Genomic DNA, 25945 nt, shown 5'->3' on the forward strand with positions numbered 1-25945 from the left:
TTATGAGTAGGGATTTTTAGCTGTGTCTTTGGACACCCCGTTTGTTTTCCATCTCCATGCCAATCTCGAGCAGAAGGGGAAGCGAAGCAAATGGATGTTCTTCCACAAATGGACTCATTTGGGTCTGGGCTCCTGCTCAGCACATGAGACATCCCTCCCCTTCCATGTGTACAGTAAATTCAGAGAGATGGGTATATATTTAATCCTAGGATTTATATCAGTGGTCAGCAAACTTCAGTATTGCAGGATCTGCTTCTGTTTTTTAGCTAGAACTCTGAGGTCCACCAACCTGAGCCAGATGCGAAATAGTGTACAGGGTGCTTGTGAGCACATACTTGCCCAGGAATTTGTGATTAGTATCAGGACTAAGCTGATAACTCTTCACCCAAACATTCATTCCTGGTTTCCCCTTCCCTCAGCATTTAATTCTGCATCTTAATTTATGTAGGGGGAAACACATTTTAGATGTTGCTATTTAGACAATTGGGAGTTGGAAACCTTTGCCAATCTTCTGCAAATCGTCCAGAGATCTACCAGTAGATCCCTATCTACTTTCTGCCCAACCACATTTATATAAATCTTAGCCTTCCTCCTGACATGCTAATTTTCTGTGTGTAGGATGTGTTTTTCATAAGAGAACATGTAGACTGCTGCAGGTGGAGGCTTACCTGAGGAAACTGGTCCAAACAAGAACACAGGCTTACTGGCATTTTGAGAACTAGGCCATAGACTCTGCTACCTGCCTGGGCAAATACATCCAGCTCAGTCGCTGCAGATTAAACTGGCAGCCAGTATTAAACGTTGATCAGATTGGATTTGCTTTGTTCAGCTGTCCAGAGCAAGGATATACACAGAAGGAGAAGGAGCCAAATGCAGGCAAGCAGGCAAAAGACACTCGGGGTGTTTTGTTCTGCTATGTTAACATGACTAGAAGTGAAAATCCATCCCCAGAGCTCAGCATTGCCCACGTTCTTGGGCACCGAACCTTGCCAAAGGGGAGGCAGCTGTTTCCCTCAGTTATTGCTTGTGTGATGGGGGACATTTAATGAGATTGTGTGCACTGAAGGGTAAACATAAGTGCTTTTCCCTGTTTCTTCTCCAGCAGGGGCACTAGGTAGTATAATGATCACTCCCACCATTTTCTCAGTCAAACTCATGACACGGTTGTACCTGAGAATTGAAAGGGTCTTAATAAATTAGATAATAGTGTTTCAACCTTCCCCTTCTTAGGGATTGTTTTGGGAACAGTGTGTAGATATGCTTCCATTGTGCTGGGAAAGCTGCACTGGGCACACAAGATTCAACTTGCTTGATTTCACTGCATTTAATTGCTTCATAAAAAGGCACAGCTAGGGGTGTGTGTGTGTGTGTGTGTGTGATTGTGTAGAGCACTGCATCTAAGGAGGAGGATCTGGCAACTGTTCAAAAACCAGAATTAGTTTCAATGGGAGTTGTGGTTGTTGGCAGTCATGTTCCATAAATAACTCCTGATTTTATGGTCACAAATGCCCATGGGAAGGAGGGTACAGGGTATCTTCTGGCAAAGGGCTTTGGGATTTCTGCTTTTGGCGCATCTGAGACCAAGAAGAGTAAGCTATAATCAGCAGCAAGCAGGCAGATTTCCCAGAGTGACAGCTTGAAGGCTTTATCCCCCTGGCTGGAATGTGTCTGTGCTTACCCAGAGACATCCAGGGCCATCACTTGGATGCTGAGTGGCATGTGGTACAATTTTTGAATTAGCTGATGATTTGAGGGGCAGCAAAAGTCTAATTGGAAGCCTTGTCCCTGAGAAGACTGCATTCTGTGCGAGTAGACAGCATCTGTGGATGCAGATCCTCTTTCAGGGCATGACTGGGGGATTTACTTACTAGGGTGATTGTTTAAATTGGAAGAGCAAGATAATTCTGTTTTGAAAAGACATGGGCAGAGTGGGTAAGAGCCTTGAAACTACCTTTCCCTTACATGTGCGCCTGGTTATTATTGGTGATTCTCTCGCTATGAGCAATAGCGATGTGATTGCTTTGTGGCAGGCTTCAGGGCACAATTTGCATCTGCTATATCAGATTATGTTTCCATAGAATAAACACTGGCCAATAACCAGGCTGACTAGAGCCTACTACTCACTGAAGTTGTTCAGGCTGTACCACATCAGGTGCTAGATGGGAGGGTTCATGGGATTTCTCCTCCCTAGAAAAATACCCCCAAATAGAAAACTTAGATGTAAAGAATAAGAGCTCTATATTCATCCACTACCTGTCATGTTTGAACTCTATATGTAGGAATCCATTTTTCATGGAGGAGTATTCTTTCCATATGAGTTTTCACCTGCACTCTGAGGTGGGACAACCCAGACACAGGCTTTGGTCTCCTTTTCCCTTCAAATGTATATTCCCACCAGGGAGATAAGGGGCTGGAAAAATAATTATAGCAATGTGATGAACAGAAAGGATCGTGCCTTGGAATGAAGCTAGAAGTTGTCCATGCTAGAATTCCAGATGCATATGAACTTTTCCAACAGATGGTTGCAGTGACACCATCTATTCAGGCTTTGTTCCTTTGTAGAATATTGGAATTGGCATGTCTAAATTGTGGATGCCAAAAGCTTTCTAGATCCTGTTCCCCAGAATTTGTTGTCCCTTATCTTTAGGAGTAGGTATAAATATAAGGGATTGAGCCAGGCCATCCTTATTTGGGAATGTTGAAGGCAAAGGTGAGACTCAACTGGTCCTCATGCATCTGTATTCATTTGTTGTAATGGCTCTATTTTCTCTTTTTCCAGATGGAATCTCCAGTGTCCACCCCTGCAGTGTTACCGTTGCATCTTCTTGTCCCTGTTGTCAACAATGATATCTCATCGCCATGTGAGCAGATAATGGTACGCACTCGCTCTGTAGGGGTGAACACCTGTGATGTGGCACTGGCTACTGAGCCAGAATGTTTGGGCCCCTGTGAACCTGGCACCAGTGTCAACCTGGAGGGCATCGTGTGGCAAGAGACAGAAGACGGTAGGTGTCCTTTGTTATGTTTCCTTTCAGACCAGTACTGGTCAACTGATGGCTCTAACACAGTATCCCACTCCAGCCTAATTTTGTGTGGCCTTTTTGTACAAAATGAGAAAACCCGACAGAGAATTCTGCCACGTTGCACATAGCTCTTCATCTGGGCAACATTGCTCCTCTCACTTTGGGAGAAGTGCTGCCCGGTCCATCTAGGCTCCCCTCCCCATGTGAAATAAGATCATACTCTAGGGCATGGGGGAGCAACTTCCATGGGTTTGGGGCACCACATTGCCCCCTAAGCACTACCCCACTGCAGCCACATTGCCAAAAAAGACTTCTGGGAGCATGATTTTGCTTGAAAACAAGGCATGTGCACTCAGTCTCCACATACCTTGCTTTAAAGTAAATTGACCCTTTTTTGCCACCACCGCCACAGTGCTGAAGTACAGTGGCAACCACCTATCCTTTTACTGCTGCAGCCACAAATCTGGTGGAAGGGGCAGCAAAAAAAGGTTGGGGGGCACATGTTGCTCAGCCTTAGCCAGGGTTCTGGGGTGTGTTTCTGACTTCTCCAGTAGCTACACTTCTCCACTATGAACCAGCACCTGGGTATTGAGATATATGGCTGCCATAGGTCTAAAAATGTGACCATCCCTGTTCTAGACAAGTTGCATGGATTTGCTGTTTTGAACCCCTAAATTCTATGTACATAAAAACTTTTCCCCTTCACTTTTAGAATGGGTGTTTTGCTCTCTCTTAAGACCTTTAAAAAGTATCACTTGATCTGCGAGATATCTTAGCTGTATAAATTTGAGCTTTGTTTAAAGTCTGCGTTCTGCTCATTTCTCAGCCTTTTGTTTTCCAAAGCTCTCTTTCCAGGTCATTGTTCAGATTAGTCTCTAAAGTTTTCCCACGTTGGAGACAGAATAGACTTTTGCCAGATACCTTGGGAAAAACACTGATTTCAGCTTCACCCCACCCCCACACAAATGGTCTTCGTATTCCGGCAAGCCGGTGCATGCTCTGCCACCACTATTGCTACCCCATTGGCTTCACTCCTGAAGAGGTATGCTCTGCCTGGGCAGCCAGCCAGTAGGACTTGGGTGGTAGTCAATTATCTTGAGTGAGGATGATGCAAGGACAGTGTTTTGCTGAGATGCAAAATGCATCTCCTTGTCCTGTTACAGATCCATCTTGATGCAATGCCAGGCAGAGTAGATTTGACAGATTCTGAGGGGTTATAATTTGAGAAGACACAGTCAAGCTGACAAATGCTGTTTCCCAAATTGCTGGGCCTGCACACTGGTATCTTCAGTGCCTAAAGACCAAAACAAGTTATCTGATCAGTAAGCATTGGATCTCCTGTCCTTCGTTTTGTTTGTGGGCTTTTCTTGATTGATCATCTCTGCCTGATTGTGTTTCTTTTTCTTAATGTTTTTCTGCAGAATCATATGAAACAAATACAATAAACCATATATGTTGTGTTCTACCATTTAGTAGCTAAGCTTGATTTCAAACTAGAATTTAGGTCTGTGTTTTCCTGGTCAGTCAGTGGCAGTTTCCAAAGATTGGGTTTCTTCCTCCTCTCCTTACCCTTGAAATAGTCAGGAAATTTTCTGTGCTGATCAGAGGAGAAATTATTTTTAAAAAACATTTTCATATTTGCCAGGCACATGTTACCAAAAATGATGTGCAGAGATCATGCCTTTGAGATCAGCTTTCCAGAAGGGTCAGAATAATGTGCAACATACTTAGCATTTCACTATGTTCTGTAGTGTTAGGAGTTACAGCAGCCACAGTAATAGTAGTTTGCATCTCTCATGATATGCTAATGTCCAGTCCTCCTCCTACGCACGTTTCAATGAAAGATACTCCAGGAGGCAGATGGGATGCGACACTTGTCCTATGCTCCTGGCTGCCATCCCTCTTGCTGTCTGGCTTTAATGGTTTTTGCAGCCTGTCCTTCCATGTTAGTCTTTTTTAGAGCAGCTATAATTTTAGATCTTGCCTAGGAGGTATTCTGTGATTCCTGCAGCTTAACTATTTTTAGCCTGCACTCATTCAGTGAATGTGTGCAGAGATCTTGCCTGCCAGGCTACTGTGGCTGCTGCATGGTCCCTGCTGTCAGAAGAAATAACTCTCTCACATCAGAGGCTTTGCATCCTTTAGATCAGTTCTGAACTGTTGCATTACTGACTGCATGTAGGTTCTGGTTGGTGTGTTTGGCAAGAGGTTGGCCCCATTGCTGTCGGGGCCCTGCTCCCCATCCAAATTAACAACGGTATTTGGATTTCAGGTGGTTGTTTACAGTTTTGCTAGTTGAGGATATTTCCCTTTGAGGTGTGTGATGCTGAACCAGAAAAATCTACAGGATGGATGATGGAGATTTATTTCTCTCATCCCAGTTATTGCTAACATGAAATAGGAGATATTAATTATTTTGTAAATGAATCAGCTCCAAACCCTCTGATTTTTTACATGGAATTGCACTTCTCTTCTGAGTCTCAAATCTCTCTTTAGCTTACACAATGCTGTTACTGTCCTGGTGCCCGTGACTGACATTGTCACCTATTGTGGAAGCCAGTAAAAGCCAAAATAAAAGCTCAGGTTAACATCAAGGCAAGGAGTGGCCATAGTACTATTTCTTAAGGCCAGATAAAACTGCCCCATAGGATTTAAGCAGGATTAATCAGTATGGGCAGGTGGCAAAGAGGAAGACATCCAATCTGCTACTCCCAGTAGCAGTTAACTAGCAAGGATAGTTTATGAATATGCAATTTAAAAGCCTCCCCTGGCTAGCTTCATCTAGCTGATTATGGCTAGCAAGAATCTCTTCCAGGTGGCCAGGCAGGGAAGCTGAAAAAGAAATGGTGCGCCCTCTCCTTTCAGGACTTTGATGTGCCACCAATGATTAACGGTAATATTTTTGTGGCCAGGTCAGCCACTAACATTTTTTGTGGAACTGTGTACATGGTTGGACACTCTGAGGCTTCATTTATATAGTTTTTCAGAATGGGAACGGGCTGTGTGCCCACACACAAGGTCCTGGATTGCACGTTGTGCTTAAATCACACTTTCCTGCTTCATACATCATGGGAAACCGTAGTTAAGCAAACAACAATACTGCTCTCAGAGTTTGGCCTGTGGGAAAAAGTGAAGGACAAGGGGGAAGCACATGTGTACAAGGCTCAATTCAAGTCTGATAAATTGAGAGTGTTCTGTCTGATCTCAGTCACTGGCTATAAACCTGTTAGCTTGCTCTCTGCTTCTTAGCTCTTTGCTCATTCCCTTCAGTCTGAATTGAAAGAGCACACTCTGCCAGGGGAGAAAAGATCCCATGATCTCACAGGAGGGTGAAGAAGAGGGAACATTTCCTATCAGGACACATGACCCTTGGTATCCATACTTGTCCACTGTCCTTTTCTGAGGCTGTCAAGCTATGTGAAAGTTGTAGCACTTGTCCTCCCAGCTGTATGCTCCTTTGGGTGACTATTTCATGGCTATCTGCTCTTTTTCACTTAGCCTGGCAGCCACCTTCTAGCTGTAGCTCTTTCTCTCTGCCTGCCTTCACAGGAATATGTTGTGTTAAATACTTTTGAGGACATTTTAAGGCATTTAAAGACAGCTGTTGTAGCAGTTTCCCTAATTCTGTTAGGCGTGATTCTGATCTGCCGGGATCATTAATGGATCTAATTATGCTGGAATGCAGCACTCCACTTGCTGCCTTATGAGCTGCCAGGTTCCCATTTCCTCTTGCTGTGATTAATACCACCTGGAGTGAAGCCTAGTAACTGAAGAGAGCCTCCAGTCTCCCCAGACCTGATCGTAGTTGGGGGCAACTAATTTCAGCCAACTCCTAAAACTGACAATTCAAGCACCATCTCGCTGCTCACCTGGGAAGTATCTCTGCCAATAGCAATAGCGCTTGCAGCTAAAAAAGCCATTGTCTGACATGGAGATCTTCATAGCAACAAGGATCACTGCATGGCAACAGCAGCTGCTGCACAAAGGAAACGTCAGACGCGTTTTCCTCCAAATCTCTCTCCTTTCCTTTTATCTTGGGGATGAGAAGCACTCTGGGTTGCGATTTTCCTTTTTTGTTTTGAGAGGTATACATTTTCTCTGAAAGAGGACAGGCAGCCCTGTCAAGTCTCTGGGTAGAAATAAAAGGGAGAAGGTGATGCCATTGTGGTGGTTAGCTGTATACAAACCCTTTGAATTTTGCATAATTAAATTCCACCACAAGAACTCAAACTTAACGACTGAGCTGTAGTGTGCAAATTGGAAAATATATACCATTTTGAAAACTTGCGGACTCGTAGCTCCAGCAGTTTTAATAACTCCTTATGAAATACAGTCCTGCCCCCTTCCATAGGGTCTAATGGTTATAAGCAGTGGGAAATAGGAAGAGTCTCGTGAAAGGGAATATTTGGAAAGAATAATAAGATGGGAGATGTGCACTCCAGCACTGGAATCAAATATAGGTTTATAACTATTCATAGTTATAACTAGCTGCTTTACAAAATATGTTAAGTCTGTAGGCTTACAATCTGGTAGATGTGAGACACAAGGAGAGGAGGCAGAGATGAAGCAAATGTATAGACTTGAGAATCTATATTAAATAAGACTTGAAAAAACTAAATAAGAACTTGTTAGTAATCTGTGGGAGAGAGTTCTTCCTTTACATAAAAAAAATTCAGTTGAATCTCTTTAAGTGTTGACAAAATGGCACTGGGCAAGTCTGTATCTGGCAGAGTGTGCATCACTCGTAGTGATGTCATAGTCATTCAGAGACTGAGCCCCCTGTGTTCACACAGTAGTCACAAATAGAAGAGGGTGGGGGAGAAGTTGCTTTTCCCAGTAACAAAAGCCAGCCCTTTGAGTTCTGGGGAAATGCATTATGCTCACAACAGAAGTGCTTCCTTGGGAAGCCTGTCTGGATACACGCACATACGCATACACACATACACGCACATGCACACACCACAACAGCTAAGTTACAGCTGCGTATCTATTATGTAGAAAAAAGAACAATGTAAAAAAAAAACAACCCACCCCATTCTTGATTTGAAAATAATCTCTGGGACTTAATAGTTACTTTCTCTCTGCTACTGAATTGTCCACTAGTAAAACTGCTGCAGTTTATGGAGTCTCTAACCATCCCTCAGCAAATCCTGGCTCAGCAGGTTGGCTAGTGAGAGATGTTTGGATGAGCTGCTGCACCCCTTTGGCCCTATAAAAATGGGGGGTTATTAATCATGACTTGCTGTAGAAAGTGCTAGGTAAGAGCTTAAGAACAGCAGAAGAAGCAGAGTTGCTGCCAGGACTTGATGGGCTTGCAATGCTGTGATAAAAGACTCACCTTCTCCAGTATTACAGTAATTCTGAGTGCTTTAATCGTTGTGGATTGGTAGTACTAGCTGAGCATGCCCCTGCCCCCAAGGGTAATTCTTCAGAGGCAGTTTAGTTAAATGGCTGCCTTGCAAATTGTCTTGCATTTCACAAAATAATTCTGTATTTATTTGCTGGGAAGGCTTTTTTTTTTTTGCATGATTGATTGAGGTAGGTTAAATCTAGGACACAGTGTGTCAGGCAGGAGTTACAATTAGTCTTGTGCTTTGTTTGGTTGCCAGAGCAGCAGGCAAAGGGAGGGGGCAGTTCAGCCACTGCTGAGGTCTCTGCTTTACAGAGCTCTTCATCTTTCTCCTGTGATCATGGCAGCGGGCAAGCTGCCAGAACGTCCTTCCTAATCTGACCTGCCAGCTCGGAGATGGAAGCAGCTGCTGGCGTCTTGCCACGCAATTAACTTGTAAGGCTCTGCAGGAAAGCAGAGTGTGAAGCCTGAGCATAAAGCCTTACAAAGCAGCCTCCCATTGAAGAGCTGGTGCCTGCTTGGATGATGGTGACACCTGCAGGAGGAGAGATCCTGGCGCATCAGGAAGGATGTTGTGGGGACTGAAAAGCCGTATTGGCACCAGAGGAACCAGGATGCAGAGAGCTTTCTGAGCAGGCAGGGAGCCGCTGCATTTCGTTAGTGGGGAAGGAATACGTTCACTCCCATCTGAATTGTTTCCAGGTCTGAAATGAGAGATCTATATTTGCCTACTGTTCTAGGGTATGAACTTCATCTCCTCCTGCCTCCACCCCTAAGTGTCCAAGGGTTCTGTACTGTATAAAAACAGAGGTTTCATATCCTTTGGCGTCTTGCCTATAGCAGGGGACGTTGTCCTATTTTCTCTCTCATAATGCTTGTCAACTCCACAGTGGTGCGGCAGAGCTTTAGGCACAGATTCCTTCAATTGCCTTGTACTCAGATGATGCCTATAAATCTCTCTGTTACATTGAGGAGAGGAATTTTTGGGCCAGCCCTGCCTGAAGTGGGGCCAGGGAGAACCAGTCTAAAGGCTAATTTACACTTGGTGTAGCTCCCCAGCATGCTTGATAATATTTTAGCAGTTCACATGGCAAGGGTGATTTCTGCATGAAGTATAAATCATGCTCATTTAAGCCCACTGCTCTCTTTCATGAGGGTGCATTTCTTTAATTCCCATTGCCTTTTCAGTCCAACTCTGCAAAATAACTCTAGCAACTTGTAGTGTTTTTTTCAGGTTGTGAACAGAAATGGAAGTATCTGACCTATGGAAGCCATTCTGATTGCTTACATGCTTTTAAGCCAGGAGTTGGGACTCTGTGGCCCTTCAGATGTTGCTGGACTCTAACTCCCATCATTCCTGATTATTGGCCATGTTGGTGGGACTGATGGGAATTGGAGTTCAGGCGGGCCACAGATTATCCCACCCCTCTTTTAAGCTTAACTGCACACTAGAGGAAACTTGAGTGTTTGTGAGTGTGGTTACATTATATTTTTCCTAGGATACAAGCATACACGTCTGATGCCAAATAGACTAGACTTTGAGGTGGGATAAGAGAAGCACAATTTTTAATCATTTTGAAGGCATACAAAAATTAGCACGTGTGTGTTTGTGTGTTTAGAGAAGGAAAAAACTGAAGTATTTACGTTTTGAATTTTGAGTTTAGTTTGAGTTGTTAAAGTTTTGTATTATCCCCTAAGTGTTGTTGTGCTGTTCATGGGCTTCCTAGCTGTTCATATTCTTATTTTGGTTACTAAGTTGGGATGTTCTAGTGTTGATTTGATCTCGATCTCTCTTTTTAATGTACTTTAAAAAATGCTTTCCTTGAGTTTTACAGCGTAGGCGGTCTCTTTCTTGGGTTCAAAAGGCAGGATGCTGTAGTTTAGATTAGGATTTGGCTCAAGAGAAATACCAGCTACAGTTCCTATACTTCTGGGTCTGTAGTTGCTGGGAAATGTGGGTCATGACTGATGCATGTGCTCCAGGCACTGCTGTTCTGGGCTACTTGAATAATCTCCCCATTTCCAGCAGCTCTTCACCCTGCCCCTCAGATATATAGCTGCACTTAGCTGCATTTCTTCCTGAGGTTGTGATGTGCTGAGTTTCATCTTGCTCGGATAAGAGCACCCTGTTTCGTGGGCCTGGACTGGAATATGCGAATTACTGATGCAGTAGTCGGAGAAGGCCATCATGGGAGGAAATGCCCTCTTGAGTTCACTCCGCTAATGGCATGAAATTGTTTAGCATAATTGTTTTCTGATGGAGAAGGCTCTTTATAATCTGCTGCAAGGAAGTTCACATCCAAATTATGCACATCTGTAAATTTATGCTAATGTATTTATTTCACATAAAATGGCTCAACTTGCATATTTTATTCCAAACCTAATATTTGAGGTTCAGTAGCACATTGAATTTTCTGGCAAGGAGCAAAGGGAGGAAGCAGTGGCAGGGCATGGGAATGGAGTCATCAGCAGGAGGGACAAGTAGGCCTTGTGCAGAGAAGCTTCCATTTCTGCACACTGGTGCCCTGTACAAATAGTGCCTGTGCATTTTCAAATACCTTGACAACCATGAGGGCTAAGAAACATGTGTGCTCAGCTCTCTTTTTAAGATGAAAACTGAGGATTTTGGACATATGGATTGTGCAAAACCTAGAAAACGAGTGACTCTACTTGGCATTTGCTGGCTGCAGGAGAACCTTTTTAGATGCATATTTAAACCTTCACCATGCGGACCAAGCTGGCTCGGATCCTTAAGAGGTATTAGTAGTTCCTGTGTGAGGCATGTGAAGCTGAACCTTTCCTTCCACATCCTGCTCCAAGGAAGGTAGAGACTCAAATGAGTGAAGTATGGGGCAGTTTTCGGCCAGGTGGCGGCTCCCTGGTTTATGCTTAGATGGGGCTTGAGCCTTCTGTAAATGCCTCAGCCCTCCTCTGGGGGAGGTCCAGGTTCAGATTGGTGAATGTATTCTACAGATAAATATTTAACAGCTAGCTCTGTTGTTGACCTGTCCAATAATAGAGCTACCTTTTGCCACCAGCTTTAGGCCAGCTTGGCGGTTTGACAGAAGAAAAATATTTGTCTATACACGTGTTGAGAAAAGGGAGGGTGCTTCTCATATTAGAACTGGGCAAGTGCCCAGTGGCAGGTGCTGGCTACAGCTGTGAATCCTACTCCCAAGAGCCACCTGTGTTTCATAATAATATTGCTTGTATATAGAACTAAAAATAAGGCCAGTGCATTAAAAAAAACACTACTGTCTATAAGTATCCAAGAGTCCTGCCATGTTTTTTAGCATGTGGCAACAATATTGTGAGGATCCTGACCTTGATGACTGTACTGAAACTATGCAGCTGGTAGAGTGGGGGCGGGTGGGCGGACTTCAACTGTCTTGATGGCCGAAGAACTGTGGGTACAAAAGCCCCAAGCAAATACTACCTGGGTTCTTCTGCAGGCTTGTGTAGCTTTGCTAAAGGGCTTCTAGTCACAACCTACACTTGTTCTGACCTGTTAGGCAGGAAATCTGTGCATCATGACTTGAGAGAACTGCAGGATGAGGATGGAGCAATATTTGCTGGCCCAAACAGCTGTTCACAATCCTCTCTTTTCCTCCCACAGGAATGCTGGTGGTGAATGTCACCTGGAGGAATAAGACTTACGTGGGGACACTACTGGACTGCACACAGCATGATTGGGCACCACCCAGGTAAAGCACAAGGCAGAGAGGCTTTCCTGCAGCGTGCTTGGTGGCTTTACCATCTCTCTCATTCATTAGCTGCCTGCCAAATGGGGTTCTGCTAGAATAGCCTTCCCCAACCTGGTGCCTTCCAGATGCTTTGGGCTACAACTCCCATCATTCCTGACCATTGGTCATGCATGCTCAGATTGATGGGAGCTGAAGTCCAAAACATCTGGTAGGCACTAAGTTGGGGGAAGTCTGTGCTAGAGGACAGATACTTTAGTTCTGAGCACCACTGAGAGTCTATTGGTATATGCGTTCTTTTCCACTTACATGTCCTACTCCAGCTCTCTTCCATCAATCTGGGATAACTAAAGCAGCTGCTTTCCTTTGCCCTAGGTGGGAAAGATGAAGCTGCTTTAAATCTGGAGTTATCTGTGGCCAGTGCTGCTTCCGAATCTGACTTTCTGGTAGCCTTAATTCTTGAGGTGAAGCACACACTTGTCAAGACACTGCTGATTGCTGTTGATACAACCTCTCTCTAGGAAAACTGAATTTGATTGTGTCTTGGCTTCACTGAGAGAGTTTAACTGTTGCACTTTCCCCCCCTGTGGATCTGTGTCCTAGGGACAAGGTGGAGATTGCTAATTGATTGGCTTGAGTGTGCAACAATTTTTAGCAGTCGGGACTTTGTTCATTCCTGAATGCTAGAAATAGATATAAAAAGCTGGATGTCTCAGAATTCTGAGGAGGTTCCACAGCTTGCTAAAAAGAACAACAAGGACCATGCAGTCTTCTCGCTCCTGCTTTAGAAAACTGTACAGCTGCTGCTTGTCCTGCTTTCCTATTTCAGGTGAGCCCAACCAGGGTGTGTATCGTAGCCTTGCAGGTAAGTGCAGGACACCTCTGCATGAGACTCTAGCTTTCGCTCAGCTGTTCCATGATAGCTTTGCAGGAACATCCAGGAGAGAGCCAATTGCAAAGTAAAGGTGATGGCTTGAGGGCCGACAGCCTCTTCCTAAGCCCTTCTCTGCTATCTTCTAGGTTCTGTGATTCTCCCACCAGTGACCTGGAGATGCGAAATGGCCGAGGGAGGGGCAAGCGCATGCGGCCCAACAGCAACCCTCCCATGAACGAAAGCACAACCGCCTCGGATAGCAAAGGGACAAGCAACAGTAGCAAGACCCGAGCAGGGGCCAACAGCAAAGGGCGGCGAGGCAGCCAGAACTCCTCGGAGCACCGCCTCCCGCCCAGCGGCACGCCTGAAGATGTCAAGGCCAGCCCTTCATCAGTGACCAAGCGGAAGAGTAAACCCCTCTCTGACATGGAGGTGAATTCCAGTTCCGAGGACTCGAAGGGAAGCAAGCGTGTCCGTACGAACTCCATGGGCTCGGCTGCCACGCCTCTGGTGGTGGCTGCAGCAGCTGCTGCAGCAGTAGCCACAACAACAGTCAAGGTGGAGCCCGCCATTCTGGATAGGAACTGTCCCTCCCCCATACTCATTGATTGTCCTCACCCCAACTGTAGCAAAAAGTACAAGCACATCAACGGGCTCAAATATCACCAGGCCCACGCACACACCGATGATGACAGCAAGCCTGAGGCTGATGGGGATAGTGAGTATGGAGAGGAGTCATCTCTTCCAGCTGACCTGGGCAGCTGCAATGGTGCCTCTGCTAGCCAGAAGGGCTCTCTGTCCCCTGCTCGATCGGCCACCCCCAAAGTGCGGCTGACAGAACCACACAGTCCCTCACCATCAAGCAAGTTCAACCCCAAGGCTTCTTGCAAGAAGAAGCTGGGTGGTGAAGGAGACCCTGACTCTGGTGCTCTGTCCAACGATGGCTCCGAGGATGGCCCTTTGGTAGCTGATGAGACGAGCAACGATGGCTTTGACTCTATGGAGAAGAGGAGCAGCGACAAGGAGAAAGCTAAAAAACCTGTCAGCATCAAGCCCGAGAAGATCTCTTCAAAGAGCATCAAGGCCGCCCGACCCATCGCCCCAGCCATCCCGCCTCAAATCTACACCTTTCAGACGGCCACATTCACAGCCACCAGCCCTGGCTCCTCCACAGGCCTCACCACCACAGTGGTTCAGGCCATGCCCAACAGCCCCCAGCTGAAGCCCATCCAACCCAAGCCAACTGTAATGGGAGAGCCTTTCACCGTCAGCCCAACACTAACCCCTGTCAAGGACAAGAAGAAGAAGGATAAGAAGAAGAAAGAGTCCAAGGAGATAGAGAGCCCCTTGACTCCTGGGAAAGTGTGTCGGGCCGAGGAAGGCAAGAGCCCCTTCCGGGGAGAGCCCAGCGAGCTTGGGGCGAAAGGGGAGAGCCTTCTGAATGGCTCTTCCGACCCTCACCAGAGCCGCCTTGCCAGCATCAAGGCTGAGGCGGATAAGATCTACAGTTTCACTGATAATGCCCCAAGCCCCTCCATTGGCGGTGCCAGCCGACTAGATAGTGCAGCGCCCACCCAAACCATGACTCCACTTCACGTTGTCACCCAAAACGGTGCTGAAGCTAGCTCTGTGAAAACGAACAGCCCAGCCTATTCTGACATCTCGGATGCAGGGGAGGATGGCGAAGGTAAGCTGGACAGCATGAAGGCAAAGGACCCTGAGCAGCTTGCCAAGGAAGGGGCCAAAAAAGCCCTCTTTCCCTCTCAGCCTCAAAACAAGGAGTCTCCTTACTATCAGGGCTTTGAGACGTACTACTCACCAGGCTATGCACAGTCAAGTCCCGGCCCCATTAATCCCAGCAGCCAAGCCAGCATAGATGGTCAGACCCTGAAGCTGAAGAAAGATGAGGAGCCACCAAGCCCAGAGGTGAAGGTGAAGAACGAAGCTTGTGAGGAGAAGAAGGCTGAGCTGGGCCCCTCCAGCCAGCAGCCGTCCGTCATCCAACAGAGATCCAATATGTACATGCAGTCCCTCTACTATAACCAGTATGCCTATGTACCTCCTTACGGCTACAGTGAGCAGGGCTATCACGCCCACCTGCTCAGCACTAATCCCACCTACCGGCAGCAGTACGAAGACCAGCAAAAGCAGCGCCAGAGCCTGGAGCAGCAGCAGCAGCAGCAGCAGCGTGGCATGGACAAGAAAGTGGAGCTGGGGCTGAAAGAGAGAGAGGTGGTGCTCAAGGAGGAGTGGAAGCAGAAGCCGTCTCTCCCTCCTACTCTGACCAAAGCGCCCAGCTTGACTGACCTGGTCAAATCCGGACTGAGCAAGGCCAAGGATCAGGGGGCTGACATGGCCAAGTCGGTTATCATCCCCAAGTTGGAGGATTCCTCAAAGCTCCAAGGCCAGGCTGCAGAAGGCCTCAAGGGGAAGTTAAGTGAAAGCCATCTTGGCAAGGAGGCAGCAGAGTCAAAGGCGGGTTTGGACTGTGGCCGGCAGGCCGAGGTGGACCCGGTGCTCTGGTACAGACAGGTAAATTGGGGTGGGGTGGGGGGTGCTTGGATAGTTGAGATGGGGAGGGCACAGCCATGGCAGGAAGTATTTGCTGACTTTGGGGACTCCAGAAAGTGGCTGGTCTGGCTGTGGGGAAAACTGGACAATCTGGGAAGGGGTAGGAAAGAAGAAGAGCCATTAGTTCTTGTCGGCGTTTTCTCAGCTGCCTAGCTTTCTGGGTCCTGCTGTTTTTGCATAGATGAATGTACGCTACAGTTGCATTTCGATGGCTAAATCAGGGCCACATGTGAACTAGCCTACCTCTTGATAAATTCACACTTGATGGTGTTTGATTCCTGTTTTTTCCTCATCGGTATCTGACCTTGAGTTTTAGACACACAGGCAAACCTCTGCCAGCCCATGAGTTAATATACGGTATTCTAGTTTATCGAGAGTCGGATGACCTTTCTGTTTTGAGAGGTGCTCTTCTCTATGCCTGGGCCAGTGCAGAAATAGTGAAGAGCACAGGGCTTCAGAGCCGTTCCAGGACACCAGGCGTCATTAGTGTTCATTTGGTGGACTGTTGGAGTCACATTTGTCCCACTTTGCTAATGAGCATTTAAATAAGAGGGCATTGACAGACTACTGGAAAGCAGAATTCAATTCTCTCTGAATATTAATTGATGGACTTATCACTGCTTGGTCTGCCTAGATCTTGTTGAGGCCCGGGTACCATATTCCATTCAGTAAAAGAGGTTTTGTACAGATATCTGGCTCATTGGCCCACATGTTAGGTTCAGTGATGGATGATGAGGAATCTTGGAAAGCAATGAACAAGTTGCAATATTCAAGCGTGTGGCCTAGCTGGGATTAGTTGGAGCTGCCTCTGTATCCGTCTAATTGGCAAGCCACTTGTACAGCACAGAGGAAGGTTTTATGGGGAATGGTGAGAGAGCTAAACCAGAATAAACAAGATTGTGGGTCTCCCCTGATCCTTTGTTTTTGTCCTGCCTTCTTTCTTCTGTGCCTTTTGGGAGCATCTATCTCTTGCTAATATCCAGGTCGGGGCCTGAACACTTTTGTGCCAAAAGGAAATGAATTAGGCGGACGTTGTTGCCAGCACTAGATGATTTGGCATTGATCTTGTATAAGAGTAGCTGAAAGGGGGTTCTTGTATCTGGGGGCCTGCAGCCAGGGAGCGGCAAGGGCTGCGCGGTGCAGCTTTTCCCTGCCTCGGATCAGAGTTTCAAATACTGTTCTATCTTGCTAGGAATAAACTCCCCCAATCCAATTATGCAATAGAATTCCCACACTTCCCAATGGTAACCAATTCAACAACTCAGTAATCAAAAATAAATAAATGCATGTTTACCTAAGAGTGTTAGATTTCAGAATTTGGGGCAATGCAAAATGTTCACTTCTAGACAGAGATTTGAGTGGTGGAGAAATGTACAGAACGACAACAGTAAGGAATATTTAAGGGGGAATATGTGGAGTGCAGAAGTCTTTTTGTTCTCTGCATTGTGAGGCTTTGGCAGACGTTTCCCATGCATTTTTGAGGGCTTTTTCTTCTTCAGTTGCATCTACAAGGCTCTTTATTTTTAAATAACCAAAGCTGAGATTTCCAGGACTTCAGAAATGTCAACATCTCTGCTGTGGAACTTCTAGGCAGCCGACTGACTTGTCTCTATGTTGCTGTAGGAGGCCGAGCCTCGCATGTGGACCTATGTTTATCCTGCTAAATATTCTGACATCAAGACAGAGGATGAGCGGTGGAAAGAAGAGAGGGATCGGAAGTTAAAGGAGGAGAGGAACCGTGGCAAAGAGTCCATTTCTAAGGAGGATGGGAAGGAGAGCACGAGTGCCGACTGCAAAGTGCCCTCCAGCGAAGAGTCACGCTTAATGGGGAAGGAGACGAGACCCAGCACCCACGTACCGGTGTCCTCGCCCCTCAGCCAGCACCAGTCCTACATCCCTTACATGCACGGCTACTCCTACAGCCAGTCGTATGACCCCACCAACCCCAGTTACCGTGGCATGCCCACTGTCATGATGCAGAACTACCCAGGTATGGGGGCACCTCTCAAAACCATAAAGGGGTGATGTCCAGATGGACTTCCTAGGCCGCAGCCTTCCTCAACCTGGGGTGCTCCAGATGTGTTGGACTACAGTCCAACACATCTGGAGCGCCCCAGGTTGAGGAAGGCTGTCCTAGGGGAAGGGTTGTCATTTTCATCCTTGGAACAAGGTGGGAATTTGGGAGCCTTGTGATAGCTGGAGGCCCAGGTAGAGGTCTCGGGTAGATTGTAGTGACTATCCTAGCATCAAGATGCAGGAAAGGGAACCCTCTTTAAATAGCGCATATGGATGAGATCAAGGGTGGTGAACCCTGTTCAGCCTGAGGGATGAATTCAGTTTTGGAGAAGTGCTGGGAAGACCCCATTCCGGTCGTGGGTGGGAGCAAAGGCGAAAGGGATGGTGCCCAAAATACAAATAAAAGTTTGTTGGATCTTAAAGCTCTTACTGCAACTGAGACTTAGCAGACGCATTTCAACCTGCAAGAACGGAAGGAGAGGATGCACAAGAGCTGGGAAACCACCAAGCAATTTATGGTTAGGGGCAAAGGTGGTGGGGCCGCCTTGGGAACCCCAGTCCGCGGTTCCCCACCCCTGTATTAGACCAACAAGGAAGATCTGAGAGTAACAGTGCAGCCCTGATGCATATTTAGTTGCAAGTTAGGCCCACTGTGTTCAGTGGGGCTTACTTCCGTAGTACAGGATTGTAACCTCTCAGGTGAGAACCTGGAATGAATGTAATCTTCTTCAAAATATATTTTAAAAAATGAACATGGTGCTTTTCAGAAATAAAAGTTGACCAACACGATTGCATTATTTCAAAGTTCCCCTTGGAGATTATCCATACATTGTAAACAGTGCATCCCCTGCCCCAGTGCCAATTTTTTCAAAAATAAAAAAATAAATTTTTAAAAATGGCATCTGAGCTGCTTTGGAGTGCCAAAAGTGTCGGAAAAAAATTTCCAAGCAAATTTTGACCCTCTCAGTGCTTTGTAGTAGCTGGAAACACTGGGAGTTCCACCCAGAGCTTCTTTTGTGTTTCTGAGTCATGAACAGATGCAGCAAAGACGGCTCTTAAACTTGGCCCTACAAGCAGTGATACCTAGGATTATTAAAAAGAAAATCTGAGGAGCGCAGTTCTAAGCGCCGCCCTCCACGGAGTCTCTGGTTCAGGGCTTTCTGCTTCTCACCTCTTCCTTTTAGAGCAGCCTTCGTCAACCTAGGGCGCCCCAGATGTGTTGGACTACAACTCCCAGAATGCCCCAGCCAGCAGAGCTGGCTGGGGCATTCTGGGAGTTGTAGTCCAACACATCTGGGGCGCCCCAGGTTGAGGAAGGCTGTTTTAGAGGATTGGTGCTGTCCGTTAGTCTTTTTAGTTCCTTGCTGTTTTGCTGGAACGAGTGGCAACATCCTGACTGGCATCTCCTCCACAGGCTCTTACCTGCCCTCCAGCTACTCATTCTCCCCGTATGGTAGCAAATCTTCTGGGAGCGAGGAGAGTGAGAAATCCCGAGCCAGCCCCAGCATGGGCTGTAAATCCAGCTCTGAGTCCAAGGCCCTGGACATCCTGCAGCAGCACGCCAGCCACTACAAGAGCAAGTCCCCAACGGTGAGTGGCATGCAGGAATGAGAAGTGCATGTATAATCAGCACAATTCACGCTGCTGGGGCGTGCAGTTGTCAATGTCATGTCATGCCTTCCAGGGCTAGAGCATTTGTGCTGTCGGGGTTCCCCTGGAGCGGGTGTCTGTGTGCGTGTGTGCGTGTACAGTGCCTTGAAACAGCTTCTCAGAGCTTGCAGGGAAGCTGCACAAGAGCTAGCTTGGCCAGCCTGCTGTTCCTGCCTCATTTAGGCCACTGACTGGCTTGCTCTCCTTGCAGATTCGCATCTGGGCTTCAGTATGTCTGTCTGTCTGGTTACTTTACAGATAGGCGACAAGGCCTCTCAGGAGCGCAGTGGCTGTGGGGTGGGAGGAAGCAGTGCAGGCTGCAGCGGTGTAGGGGGAGCCGGTGGTGCTGAGCGAAGCGTTGACCGGCCCCGCTCCTCTCCTTCACAGCGTCTGATGTCCACACATCACCATCATCACCACCTGGGCTACTCCTTGCTGCCAGCCCAGTATAACCTGCCATATGCAACAGGTGAGAGCAGAGGGGGGCACGTGGTGGCATTTCTCTAAAGGGGATGGTGTTGGGAGCGGGGCAGGAATCCAGGGCGAAGGCGTTGGGGGACTGAGGCTGTGCCAAAGCTGGGTGGCACAGCCACAAGTCTGGCACTGTAGGTTCCCTGCTGCTGCCTAGCCCAGCCCACACAGGAAGCTGCCTTATACTGCATCAGACCGTTGGTCCACCACCTAGCCCAGTATTGTCCACACTGACTGGCAGCTGCACTTCCAGGGTTTCAGGCAAGACCCTTTCCTAGCCCTGCCTGGAGAAGCCGGGGATTAACCTCCTGCATGGAGAGCAGGCGCTCTACCACTGAACCGCAGCCCCTCCCTCAAAGGTCCTCTCCAGGACACTAAGACACATTCCCACCTAAACCTGAGCTGCTCCTATGCTGGAGGCTGCTTGAGCATCTCCCTCTGCCTCCTATACTTCTCACGGCCTGTTGTGCACTGTGTTTTCGCTTCCCTGCAGGTCTCTCCTCTACAGCCATTGTTGCCAGTCAGCAAGGCTCTGCTCCTTCCTTATACCCCCCGCCCCGGAGGTGAAAATGGTAAGGATGCCCCCTGTGTCCCTGGCTTAAAAGGCAGGCAGGCGGGTTAGAAGGGAGGAAGCATCTCTGGATATTTCCATTATCACCTTTTCTTAGAATTTGAAATAGCCAACCAGCTGGCTTGTTGTGATTTGCGGCTAGATTAATGGGAAGTATCAGTGATATAAAGTTCTCATGCACCTTGAAGTCAAGTAAAATGTGCCACAGGTGGTGGGTCACTTGGAGCTCTGTTAATGATCTTTCTTGCCAAGCTATTTCACCCCAGTCCTCTTCGCCTCCCCGTTGTTGCTTCTTAATTGTGGCCAGCAGCTATATTCCCCTCCTCTTAGTTTTAGCCGGATAGTGTGCTGTCTGCACTCTATCCCCTACCTAGAGTCTCCTGAGCCCACCTGCCTGGCCAATTGGGGATAAACTTCCTAGTTTATGGTTGCAGTTGCTCTAGCACCCCCATGTGGCTGAAACTGAAATTGCTGGCTCTGAGTTACATTTTCTCCTTTCTTTCCAACAGGACACGGTGCGATCAGATATCCTAGGCTATACCAAGCCATGTGACTGGCTCACATGAGGAAGCGCTGGAAATTGCATTAGACATCAGTTGAATGGTGTTGATTGTTCTGCTTGATGGTCCTGCCATAATGTGAGGCAGGCTCTGCCCCCTCCCCTATTGAACACAAGCTGAGCCCCATATGTGTGAGTTGTGGAGCTGGGACTTGCAGAAATATTTATTCGCCTGACTTGGAGTTGACTGGCCAATTTCCAGAACTCCTCTGAAGCGGGGACTTCATGGTGGTGGGTCAAGCAATGCAGCCTCACAGGACGTTTGGAATGGCTGGGGAGGGGAGGGTGCATGAGCCCTAGGGTTCCATCCATGGCTCTCTTGCTGCTCAGCAACAGCTACTCCAGGGTTGGCTGAAGGCGAAGAGAACATCCAGATTGTGTGATTAGTGATAAGTGGTCACCTGGCACAAGCAGGCAGGCAGGCAGTCTCCTGCAAAGACCACAGGAAAGAGCTGGTGTTCCTGCCTCAATGTGGGGAGGGGTGGAGGGGTGGGATGGGATGGGGGAGGCAGCAGGGCCTGCAATGAGCACAAGCCAGCAACATGCTCCTCTGCCAGCAACGAAGACTGAAACTCTCTGTAGCACTTTGCCTCTAGGACTGCTGCTCCCTCGTGATCCCTGAAAGGCCCCCCTCCCATTGCCTGTTCTTCTGACACCTCTCCCTGCTGGCAGGACTTGCGTGTTGCAGTGGCAGATGCTGCTTTGCTCTACAGCACAAAAAAATGCATCAGTTCTGCATAAAACAGGGCCTTTCGGCAGGCTGGCCCTGCTCCCATTGGGCTGGGCCTCCATTGCCACCTGACAGTCCACTTGCTCCGTTCGGCTGGAAGGCTGCTGGCTGCCTGTCTTCCCCAGCCCCTTTTTAAAAAAACAATCTCTTGTGTCCACACCACAAGAGTGTGCAGAGGGGGCTGGTTAAATTTCAGGCATGCGGTTCTTCATACCTGCAAGGTCATCCCTTCTCTGCAGGGAGTGAAGGGATGGATGCCTGGGTCTGTGAGATGTGGATATGGGAGCTCTTGGCCTTGCTGAGATGAGAGGGAGAGAAGCAGGCCTAGCAACTGGCTGCTCACCTGTGAAAACCTGCTATCGCTGCAAGCTCTACCAGAGTAGAGCATCCCTAACGTTTGCCCAAGGCAGTCAAGGATGGACCTCCTCTTGCCAAGTGCCCCGTGGGCTCTGAGACATTGCTAGTTCCCCTGCAGAGGAAGGCCATTCCCTTGCATCATAGGATGCTTGTCTGGATTCCTCACCCCACCCTTGCCAAGGGTTCCTCACTGAAGCTTCGGGCTGGAACTTGGCCCAGGGCGCTCAGCTCGAATTGCAAGTGGGGGTGGCGCGGGAGGTCCTTCTTGCCCAACCTAGCCAGCTTCTGAGGAGCAGGTGCTGCGTGTCTGTCCCAACAATGCAAGTCCCCAGCTCTGTCTTTCTGTTCCTGTCCGTATGTTGTGTGAGGCCACCCTCTCTGCCTCTTGGATTTTGTATATACTGTAAAAAGGAATTGTTTGAAATCTCTTGTTTTTTGTTTCTTTCCCAACTCGGGAGCTCTGATAGTTCCATACAAATAGAAGAAATCATTTTCTTATATAGCCTGTTTTGACAGGGGAAGAGAAACTGCTTATTCTGGGTTTAGACATGTTTTGCTGCTATCTTCTCAGTTTTAAAGCACGCAGTGATCTTGACTCAAGGAAGGAAGTCTGCTGCAGTCTGCCTTTCGAGTTCCTTTCACTCAAGACACATCCCCTAAGCTTTCTGCCCAGAGAAGTTGCTCAATGGCATCCGCCTTTAGTATCCTGACAGGAACTGAAATGGGAAAGCCGGAGGTCGTAGAGGCTGTCCTGAAAAGAAGTGCTTTTCGCTGAGGTTTCCACTTGTTCTCACCAGCGTACTGTCCTGGAAAAATTGCTGGCAGGACCTAGCCACTTTTGTTTACAAGCTGAAATGCAATGCCAGTGCAGTTGGGCTTCATACTTAATGCACAGGAGGGTACAAAATATGGCTTTCAGAATGTAAACGGCCAGGCTGTGCTCCAGCAGTAAAAAGGAAAGCAGGAGAGCTTGGTGGCTGCTCCTCCCGGCAATTTGAATTAAAGGGGAATGGAGAGTTTAGGGAAGCACTAGCTGGTAATGTGTTAATGTATTTGAGTTAAGGAGTCACTTGTGTTGTCCTCTTCCACCCTGGCCTTATTTAGGAAGGGCATTTCTGATCTCATAAAAAATAACTCTCAAAAGCAAAGTCCTTGACTTGATTGGTAGGTGCAAAACTTTACTGGAGTTTCTGTGTTAAGTTTTTAATTTTGGACTTCCCTGTCTATCTGTTTGTAAAATGTATACACTAAACTTCCTCAATGTGGTGCTCTCCTGATGCTCTGGACTACAACTCCCAGAATCCTTCGTCATTGTCCATTCTGGCAGAGACAGTTGGGAATTGCATTCCAAAAGATCTGGAGGGCACCACATTGGAAGGCTGGTATACAGTGTTGCCTTACTTGCTTTTAATGCAGATTATACACACACGTGTCCGAGTGTAAAAAAACCCAGTTGATACCACTGCTCGGTACATTCCAGGCACTAAGAGCAAATCAGTCTTCAAAAGAGACAACTGCTTTCTTTAAATTTTAAAAAATAACTCTGCATTAACATAACCAACTTGTATGACCTAGGCAAAACTGAGCAACTGTGTTTGTTTTTGCCTAATCTTTTTAAATGCCCCTTTGCCTTAGGCCAGTGCATTAAAATGCCCACACATACCTGCACTAAGGTTTAGAAACGTGTGTTGTTGTTTTTAAAAAACACCAATAATGTGAGGCTGCATCTGTGATTCTGAAGAATGCATCTAAGGCAGAGAACTCTAGTCAGTCTTAAACCAGCCTCCTGCACAGGCAGCTAGCCTAGCCTCAATGTTCTCATATAAGGTTATACCAAGCTGTAAACTTTGAAGAACTTGCAAGGTAAGTCAAAGACTGCAACCAATACAGCACGTAGAGGAAACCATAAGCCACTCTGGCAGTGCTTTTCAGCCAGAGCAGTTTAAACATAATTGCAATTTTCATGTTTTGTCAAGTGCAGCCATGTTAGGAAAAACTAACCTTGTATGGCATGTGGTTTGGTATCGAGCCCTCTTAGGTTCTCTAAGCCAGGCTTCCCCAACACGGTACCTCCCAGATGGTTTGGACTGTAACATCCAGCATTCTTGATCATTGGCCACTCTGTCTTGAGCTGATGGGTGTAGTAGTCCACAGCACCTTGAGGACACCAGGCTGGTCTAAGCAGTATAAATAGTATGTTTGGGGAACTGCCCGACAACTGAATAACTCATTAGAAGGAAATGTGTCAAGCCCTTTTAAATAGATGTTGTATAGCTTTTAGATAAATTCCCCAAATTTTTATAGCCATGGATAAGTTCTTTCCCAGTTTTTTTCTTGGAAAAATAAGCAATTCTTTTTCTAAGTGCTCTAGAGATCTAGTGACTATAGGACAGCCTTCCCCAACATGGGAGCCCTCCAGATATTTTGATCTTCAGCCTCAGGCAGCATAGTCAATTGTCAGGAATGCTAGGCAGTGTAGTCCAAAACATCTGGACGTTAGGGAAGGAACATAAATGGTGCCTCAGGGCATTTGAAAAGGCAGCAGCCAAAACACTTCAAGATGCGATAGGGTCTGAGGCAGGTGGAGTTGCTTCCCTTACCCAAGTAGCCTGATGTGGAATAGCCCCTAGCAGAGGGCCCTGCTTGAGCTACGCTGGATTGACAGCGTGCTTCGTAACTCCATTCTCCCAAGCCAATCTAGGAAGAAGAGAGTTCAGGAAGAGCTGTTTTGTTCCATTGAGGTTTCCCTGAGGGTAATTCTATTCTTGTGCTTGCAGATCTTCATGAGGAAGGGGAGAGAGAGCATGGGTAATACAGCATGTACTACTAACTAGAGAGTGCTAATTATACAACACTGGAGGAAGGAGCATTGGGATGTTATCCAGCCTAAATTGGAAGGCCTTGCTTTGAATAGTGCCAGAAATGACAGGAAATTGCCAATATAGGGTAGCAGGACATTTCTCATTGGCAGGAGATTTAAAATCTGACAATCAAATGTGAACAGAAGCACTTTAAAGCTGCAGGATTAATATGAGTCATGGATATAAACATGATGGTAACAGACAAGGCAATTTAGGAACTAGCTGGTAATGGATTGCTACCACAAACCAAAGTAGTATTGTTACATTCATGTACCAGCTAAAGCAAGTGCAGAAGGGCATTGAAGAGTCAATAAAGCAAACAGAAGTAATGTCGAAATGCCAAGAATGCATTCTGTAAATCCTAGCCGGCAGAAGGCCAGTAAACTTAAAATAAGGCCTTAACAGCATGATACCCAAATTGAATTGCTTCATGAAGAAGCTTAATGTGAGAAATCTTATGAGAAACTTCACCCACTTTCTCTTAGCATCTGCATTCACCGCACCTTACTATTCCTTTACCAAACAGTAACTTATTATATAACGCATGCATGCTGGTAAGCAAGCTGTCTGTTCTGAGCCATTAAGAGTCCTCTTCCCCTTTAACTGAATACAGAAAACCTGTTTAACTAAGTAGTTATAGCTGCAAATTGCAACAAGCTATTATGTAGCAAACAATCTGTTTTCCTCCTCTCAGTTCAGTATGCGCAAACTATTCCTAGTCAGACTTGACATATGAGTGATGTTTTTTGTCCTAACTCATTGCTAGTGTGAAGGCTCTCAGCTATGACACTCTGAGGAATAGAAGTGGTGAAAGGACAGTGAAAGCTTCAGTATATTCCTTTGCTATTACTACCCCAAGCTGTCTGTCGTCTAAAGTACTCTAGGTTTAGATACTCTCCATTTCAAACAGTAGCCCCTTAACTGTAAGGTAAGAAAAATTCTAGTCATGCCTACAGTATCATGCAGTGAGACAAATGAAAATACTCAGAATCTAAGGAACGCCAGATATGAAGACGAAACAGCAGAAGTAGCAGGAGCTTGGCTCGAGCAAGCATGTTCGCACACAGACTCTTAGACCGCGCGTGGTTTTCCTTTTAGTAGTAGGCATTAGTAGGAGAGATAACACAAATCCATACAGACAAGGCCTCTTTAAAGGTATAAGCAGTATTGTGTAACATTGTTCAAGAATGACATCAGTAAATAGACAAGGA

At 46.9% G+C, this 25945-nt stretch overlaps 1 protein-coding gene across 3 annotated transcripts in view; it reads left to right on the forward strand.

The window, feature by feature from the left end:
* Positions 1 to 21264, forward strand: part of ZNF609 (zinc finger protein 609) — an 85300-nt gene extending 64036 nt beyond the window's left edge. Inside the window, exons 3-10 of one of the 3 annotated variants that reach the window (XM_063142859.1) lie at positions 2780 to 3005; positions 11990 to 12077; positions 13095 to 15480; positions 17143 to 17509; positions 18950 to 19125; positions 19444 to 19654; positions 20150 to 20253; positions 20769 to 21264. In XM_063142859.1, the coding sequence (XP_062998929.1) occupies positions 2780 to 3005; positions 11990 to 12077; positions 13095 to 15480; positions 17143 to 17509; positions 18950 to 19125; positions 19444 to 19654; positions 20150 to 20223 (3528 nt within the window). In that variant the 3' untranslated portion in view covers positions 20224 to 20253; positions 20769 to 21264. Of the gene's footprint in view, positions 1 to 2779; positions 3006 to 11989; positions 12078 to 13094; positions 15481 to 17142; positions 17510 to 18949; positions 19126 to 19443; positions 19655 to 20149; positions 20254 to 20736 lie in introns of all 3 variants that reach the window. The other 2 variants (XM_063142858.1, XM_063142860.1) reach the window with 2 other exon arrangements.
* The last annotated feature ends 4681 nt before the right edge of the window (positions 21265 to 25945 follow it).

Source organism: Elgaria multicarinata, chromosome 16 (genome assembly GCF_023053635.1).
Source record: "Elgaria multicarinata webbii isolate HBS135686 ecotype San Diego chromosome 16, rElgMul1.1.pri, whole genome shotgun sequence".
Taxonomy (NCBI): Eukaryota; Metazoa; Chordata; class Lepidosauria; order Squamata; family Anguidae; genus Elgaria; species Elgaria multicarinata.